Source organism: Pogona vitticeps, chromosome 2, assembly GCF_051106095.1.
Source record: "Pogona vitticeps strain Pit_001003342236 chromosome 2, PviZW2.1, whole genome shotgun sequence".
Lineage (NCBI taxonomy): Eukaryota > Metazoa > Chordata > Lepidosauria > Squamata > Agamidae > Pogona > Pogona vitticeps.
Genome location: NC_135784.1, coordinates 218,582,176 through 218,589,730, shown reverse-complemented (window position 1 = coordinate 218,589,730; position 7,555 = coordinate 218,582,176). Strand labels below are relative to the sequence as shown.

General features: G+C 44.1%; 1 protein-coding gene across 1 annotated transcript; it reads right to left on the bottom strand.

Moving 5' to 3' along the window:
* Window positions 1-928: 928 nt before the first annotated feature.
* LOC144582988 (cyclin-dependent kinase 4 inhibitor B-like) lies at window positions 929-7,135 on the bottom strand. The gene is made up of 2 exons (XM_020790332.3): window positions 6,867-7,135; window positions 929-1,347 (listed from the first exon to the last, which is right to left on the bottom strand). The coding sequence occupies exons 1-2, from the start codon at window positions 7,005-7,007 to the stop codon at window positions 1,045-1,047; spliced, it is 444 nt and encodes a 147-aa protein (XP_020645991.3). The 5' UTR covers window positions 7,008-7,135; the 3' UTR covers window positions 929-1,044.
* Between the last annotated feature and the right edge of the window lie 420 nt (window positions 7,136-7,555).

The window sequence follows — 7,555 nt, the reverse complement described above, 5'->3', positions numbered from 1 at the left end:
GTCCCCCTGGTTTCCCTCTCCTCAAAGCACTTTTGAAATCCGCCTGGCGGAGATGTTAGGAAAGGATTCCAATAGTGTAGGAATGTTCTCACTCAAGAGTAAAGCGGAGAAGGGAGGAATCTGATGATGAGCCCTGGTTAATGTTGCCCCAGTGTCAAAACTTTGATGCAAAGTGCAAATGTGAAAGGAAATAGGAGCTGGCGGGTCCGCTGTGGCCACACTTCAGCCCAGAGAAAAGCTCGGTGCAACATTTTATTTTGATAGAAATGATGGCCGTTAATATCCTACAGTTTATAGTTTGCCCAAGCGGAACCCTTACCAGCCTTCAGACCAAGTTGTGGGTTCGGTGAATATGTGGTGATGGCATCTTCTTCCTGGCAGCCACGTTTATGCCCTATTAAGGAGATGATTAGCCCTTCACCTCCCGAGGTGTCCAAACTGTGTTCTCGCTCAGCGCTTCCCCTCCTTCAACCCGCCGTGCTTTGAAAACGTCGACAGAGCGCCCTTAGGCATGTTTATTCGGACAGAAGTCTCATTCTGCTCACTGGGGCTTACTTCCTACCTGTCTTCAGGATGAAATTCCAGACCCACCATCCTGGGAGGAGGCTCCGCTGAATTCCAGGGCATTTGCTTCTGAACAGAACGCCACAGACGGCCTATTTCTGCTTCTCCTTAAGTGCAGTCTCTTCCCCTAGTCATTTGTATCGCAAACATATTTGCAAAAGGTAATAAACACCAAAAGTAAAAACACTAGCTAAGCGGGTGCACCGCTGAAGTTCAGTTCGTCTTATTCCCTAGAAGGGAAAAACACAATCACACACACACACACGTCCTTTTTCTTTTGCCCTGGGTTCTTGTAAAGAATGGGGATGGAAGGGAGACAAGTTAAAAAGCGAAGTGCTATATTTTTAACAGTACAAACCAGAAGTTTATTTTATTTATTTATTTATTAACGTTTACCCTGCCTTTCTCCTTGGAAAGAACTCAGGAGGCTTACAAGATTTAAAGTTGACAACAATGGGTATAAAGAGAAACGCTCCGGATTCAAACTCCGGGTCGGCGTTCTTCTTCCTCCTTCGCAGGGTTTCCTTGCTGGCGTCCGTCGGAAAGATAAGCGACCACCTGGGTCCACCCGTTCTCCACCGCCAGGTCAAGGGGGAGGCGCCCCCGGTAGTCCGGCAGATCGAAGCGAGCACCCCATTGGCACAGGACCCGCAGGGTGTCTAGAAACCCCCCGCGGGCCGCGTCGTGAGCCGGGAACGAGCCGGTCGTGGGGTCCCGCAGGTTGGGGTCCGCTCCCCTCTGCAACAGCAGCTCCGCCATTTGGGGGTTGCCCATCATCATCACCTGAGGGAGAACGGAAGCGAAACCATCAGTCACCCTCCAGGACAGGAAACCAGCCCACCTACCGCGTGGGCTCATTTTGATAAGTTTTCTTAGTCCGAACTAAGACTGAAGTACACCGAATAAAACCCAATCAGGAGTTAAAATGGAGCCCTCCGACTTAAGGCCATTTCAGAACACTTAACTGAATTATGAGTGCTTTTTCCAGTGCCTCGACAAATTAACTACGGGGAGAGGAAGAGATGAATCATATACAGTATTCTCTCTCCTTCGGAAGTTAATGGAAACAACAAATGTTGCAGTTTGCAAGTATTAAGGATTATCACTGATTTACCTTGCTGTTATACTGTGCCATCAAGTCGGAACCGACTTATGGCAGCTCTAAGTAAGTTTTATACAGTACTTTGGGAGTGGTTTTACCAGTTCTGCTTCCCAAATGAGTTTCCATAGTTGAGCAGGGGTTAGATCAGGGTTTCCTTAGTCCTAGTCTGTCACTCTGTCCAGCACACCACACTGCTTTAATTTACACCACTGTAAAATATGACGGATATAACAAGGGATCTCAATAAATCAATAGACATCCAATATTAGATCAAAGTATTAAATTACATATCCAGTGGGCCCCATCCACCTATATTAGAAAACAGGACATTGAAAGATTGCTCAATTCCACTCAATTTACCCCCAGTGTTCACAGAAGTATTGATTTAAATTCCACCTTATGTCAGTGGAATGAATTACTTCTGAGTAATCAGATAAAATTACAGCCAAGGTCCTCATAACTCATGCTCTGCAGGAATCTGAAACTACTCCAACATACAGGTATGACATTTATTTCAAAAGTACCCCCCCCCTTTATAGAATGAATATTTCTTAGAAAAGGTGCAATAGATTGGGCTATTAAATCCACCTTTAGCTGTGTAGTGTCCTTCAATGGAGGGCATCACATGAAGCCTCACGTAAGTGATGTCTCCTTTATTGTTATGTGTTGTCCAGTCAAATCCGACTTAGGGCATTCAAGGTATGTGAAATATTTAAGAAATGGTTTTACCAGTGAATTTCCCTGAAAAAGTGAATATTAGGACCCAGGTTTCCTGAGTACTTATCTGTCACTCTATCCATTGCATGATGCTGACTCTCCTTTATAAAGAAATTCAATTTATCCTCTCCATAGAAATCCAAGGGAACTGTTTGGCTCTAAATGGATGTCTAATGTCAGTAATGGGACAGAAAGAAGACAAACAAATGGAACTTAATCCAGAGCAGTCAGAGTATACCTCCCATAATTTAAAAGTTATTTCTGGGAACCTGTATTGGATGAGATTGCACATTCCCTGAAAAAGTAAGTTCATGTTTAGGGTATACTTCTATATCTGGACGTCTAGATTCAGGGAGTGACCAGGAAAATGTTTGTACAGTGAATGCAAGCATGCCAGTTGAGCTAATTCCTGAAGATGTTGGATCTGACTTTGACAACACCTGCCTTACTTGCATCCCTTCAGGATTATTTAACATGCTCCATGTGGGGCTGACTTTGAAAAGTGTTGTGGCTGTACTATTGACTGGGGTATGGTACCAATTACTAGCTTCAACAGCTTCACCGGGTACATGTGTATTTCTGAGTTTCATCATCATCATCAAGTACTAGCTCCAGTTTAAAAACCCTTATAAAGCTGCTTCCAGGTTCTCCCTGTTGCATGAGCTCCAGAATAGGGATAGGAAGCTCAGCCTGTCCCAAAGACTAGGGTACAGTGGTCTCAATCCCCTCCTGCCCAATCATCAGATACAACCTGAGCCCTCTGAGGAATGATAAATCAAAAGTGTACTTGTACTAAAAAAATACTAAAGCATAAAAACATCAAAACTACTGCTATAATTGAACTTCCACAGGAGTAAGAAAAAACAAAAGCATGCCCAAAAAGAAATTAAGGCTGAAATGAATCCTACGTATTTGGGAATAAGCCCTGTTAAACTCAATAGGATGGGTTTACTTCTAGTTAGATATTACATTTGTAAAAATCTTCATGAAATTGATTGATTGGTAATAGAGAAGGAGAAGTAATCCCACCCACTCCCCTGCACTATGGTAGCTTCTGTGATTTTCAAACCTGACTGGAGGTTGGCCTTGATCACCACAAGAGAGGACTTTCATTGACAGAGGTTTTCTGTACATGCCTCCTCTATCTTCTACATTCCACCAGGCTAACTATAAAAAACTGGAAACGTTGCAGGCCTATTAAGAGAACCATGGAGGATAGTTTTCCCCTTACCCCATAAAATGGGGTGTGTGTGTGTGTGTGGGGGGGAGCATAAAGAAAGGGAGCACTTCCCCTCAGCCAACAGTGTGCCTATTTCCTGGCAGTGGAAGAACTCAGAAGAAAAATGGCAGCCATTTTTAAACTTCCAGTTTGAATCCCTAAGAGAAGCAGAGGCTTCTAACAATAGGCTCTCATTATCCCTGAGTGAGTAGTAGCCATAAACATGTCTCTTCCCCCCACCCAAGAGTGTTCCATTTGCACACCGCCTGAAATGTAGAATGCGTTTCTCTCTGTATTTGAGAATGGTAGGCACTGATGGCTGAGAGCCAAGTGAGAAAGGTATGCACAAGACTGTACTGCATATTAATATGCTAAGTATAGAGCCACAAGTCCCACAGAATTTTAAAAGTTATATTTTTCTTCTCCTGTATCATAAAGATGTTTTTTTAAAAAAAATTGCATGCATTCCCCCAAGACACACACACACACATGCTCTGAGAGTGAACATATATATACAGTGAGGTGGTGCTGGGTGCACCTTGTGCTGCTTAACATATTTGCAGCTTAAAATAATCCTCTGTGAAGTGCCGAAAAAAATGACTCCATGGCCAGAACAGCCCAGCCAAGACATGGCGAAGCTGCAAATATGTTAAGCAGCACAAGGTGCACCCAGCGCCACCTCACTGTTCTGTTGCTTGAGGCAGCCACTTCTCCCAGCACCAATAGCAGGGCTGGCTGTGTATAAAGCTTCTTGCTGTCTACGAAAGCCTTGCTTGCTTGCTGTCTTTCTTGGAAGCAACATCTGGTTAGCTCTAACACAGAAAAACTACTCTGTTATCTATAAGCTTTCTACAGCTTTTACTTTCATTAACCACTAGTTGTTAGGTTTCATTCCACTGTATTCATGGCTGTGGTACTCATTTAAACATCAATGAGGAGAATATCCCTGGTTTATTATTTAATAAATAAATATTATTTATCATCCGATAAACAGATGAGGAAATAATCCCAAAAAGTAGCAAAATGTCATCATTTTTGCTGGGTAATCTTTTACCACCCTATCCCACCCTGAAAAAACAGTCTTGGGTTCTTTTTGCCCTGCTCTCCTTTTTGCTGGCAGGCAAAAGGGCTTTCCCTTCAACTGAACATTTGACAATTAACTGACGGCTAAGGAAGAGATTATTATTATTATTTTTTAAGATGGAGGTGCTCCCAACAGTTGCTTTTAAGACCAGTGTGTTTTCATACTGTAAACTAACTCTGCTTTCATATTATGACTTTTGTGCTTTGATATTACAACTTTTTTGCTTCTTTATTTTTGATCTGTACTCTTTAAGAAAGCTAAACTCATTGTGTGCCACTTTGGGTTTTAAATTTTTGGAGAAATAGATGTTTATCAAAGAAATCAGTGGGTCTCTGTGGGTTTAATTGTTGGCTATTGTTGGCAGGGCAGCCATTTTGGGACTGTTTCCAGGATTCTCATAATTCCAAAGGTGCCCACTGACACCCCCAAATGCTGGGAACCTCTGGTGCAACCTTTACACTTCACATGTAGAATTTTCAGGCATATTTCCTGCATCCAATCAAGAGCTGCCAGGAATTGCATATAGGATGGATGATTTGACTGATTGATTTGATAGTGCTACTCTGCCACTAAATTATCATATTAAGGGTTTTTGGCAGGAGGGGACAGTTCGGTTGGGTTGTTGATTTTTTGAACAATGTATTTTAGAGTATTATGGATTCTGAGAGAGACACTGTACTCTGGCAAAAAATGCAAATTACAAAAAATAAAGCTGCAATCTATTTAGTAGAACTGTGACTGAGGTAATGTTAAAACGGAAAGACAAGAAATACATATGTGAACTTAAAAGACAGAATATTAATACAGAAGTGAGAAGAAGAACATAATGATCACACAGATCTTTACCATGGGGTACTCAGGTGGGGAGACGAAAAGGTATCTCCTTCTCCTTTTAGAGGACATTTTTTTCAGAACATAAAGATGCTCTTAGTTTGATCAATGTTTAAAGCTGCAGCATGGTGAGGACGTGTTTTGGACGTTATCTCCGGATCTGTGCCTACTGCAGCCACCGCCCATATTTAAAAAAGGTCCCTTTTTCTCTCCACTTCAACAAAACTCACATAGATTATTTTTTTTTAAAAAAATCCAATAAGGTAGTCGCTCGTTCGGAGGGGGACACAATTATATAGAAACGACATAAGAAACATAGTCCTCATCGCACAGAAGGATCCAGTCCTTGTGCACTAAGTATCTCGCTCTTGAATTTATCGGAGATGGAAAACAATCAATTTATGCCACAGTTCGATCATTAAATACAGCCACATTTCTAACGGCCTTTGTGTTTACTGAAATCCTTAAAACACAGTTCCCCGCTTACAGAACTGACGTATTTCGTGAGCCGAACTACGAGCGTCCCTGGGTTGCTCGCAAGATCCCCTAACATGAGAACTGAACATCCAGGCTAGAATCGGGTCAGGACGTCCTTGCCTTGAAGATCATTATTTTTATTATTATTATTATTATTTATTTAATTTATATGCCGCCCACACTACCCAAAGGCATTCAAAAAAACCCCACTTTGAATACACAAATAATATTCTGAGAACAATTGGCTTTTAACTGAGAGACTTTATAAGGAAAGAATCCCCCCCCGAAACGACAGTAAAGATATTCATTTTTACTCCTCTGTGGTATATGCTATATTTATATAAAAATATTATGAAGACGAAAGAGAACAGAAACGGATCAAGGCGAAAGCAAGGCTCTTTTTAAGTTTCGGAAGCAAACTGTGCTGAGATACGGTCTGCTGCTTTAAACCAGACTCACTCAATCTAGCACTTCTTGGCGGTCAAGTAGAATTGTTCGAAAATTGGGAAATAAAAGAAAACACAAACACACATACACACACACACACACACAAACACACACACATTTTTTCTCCTCTTCCACTTTTTCCCCCCACCACACCCAAATCTTTATCTGAAGATGCGCGTGTGCGTACACAGTGCAGGTCGGGGGTGGTGGTGGGGGAGGAGTGAAGAGCTGCATGTTTGAGGTCCTTTATATCTAATCACTCGTCCATTTTTTTTCCAGAATCATAGTTTTATTTTCTTTAAAAAGTTTCCGGGCTCCAGAAAGTGCAAAACCTCTCCGGATGTTAATGGGGGGGGGGGGGAGAGAGATAATGGCTGGCACGCTCCTGAGCAGCAGCAGCAGCAGTCTCCACCCAGCGTCTCTACCTGAATGGCGCTCCTGCCGTGAGAATTCATCCCATTGGGGTCGGCGCCCCCCTCCAGCAGCCTTCGCGCCTCGTCCACATTGCCTCTGGCCGCCGCGCTGCTCAGCCCGTTAGCCCGATCGATCTCGGCCCTGCGCTGCATTTCACGATCATCCCAGAAAGGAAGGGAGGGAGGCGCGCGGCCACGCGCTCCTTCTGCCGGCGCCCTCTGGGAGAACGGCTGCCCGAGAGCACCGCCCCTTGTTTTGCATAGCACCGCCCACCTTTTGCCTCCCGCTCCCCTTCGCGGGCTTGATGTTGGCCGCCTCTGCCGCCCCCTCCTCCCCTCTCCTCTCCGGGCTGAAACAGACACTAAGAGGCAGGCCGGAGGAGGCGGGCAGGCAGGCAGGCAGGCAGGCGGGCGGGCTGGCGGGCCGACGGTCGGAGGCTGACCTTGGCCGCCGGCGAGATCGCTCTTAAAGCTCCGCGATTTTCTTCCTCATCTCTATCTATGGTGCACTATGTGACTTCTATCGCTTCCGTATGAGATCAGATGACTAAGAAGACTCCTTGGAAGGCTACGGCAGGGGCGGAAAAGCAACTGCCCCGCATGTTGAAAGCAAGCAAGCAAGTAGGAAGGGCAAGACTTCGCGGCACCTTAAAGACTAACCGCTTTGGTTCCGTGTGAATGGATCTAAAGGCAGTTCCCCA

What these genes read in the sequence shown, in the direction of transcription:
- LOC144582988 (XM_020790332.3), bottom strand. Translation starts at nt 7,007, where the DNA reads ATGCAGCGCAGGGCCGAGATCGATCGGGCTAACGGGCTGAGCAGCGCG. An exon ending in ACGGCAGGAGCGCCATTCAG is followed by an intron (nt 1,348 to 6,866) that starts GTAGAGACGCTG and finishes GTTCTCCCTCAG; the next exon opens with GTGATGATGATGGGCAACCC.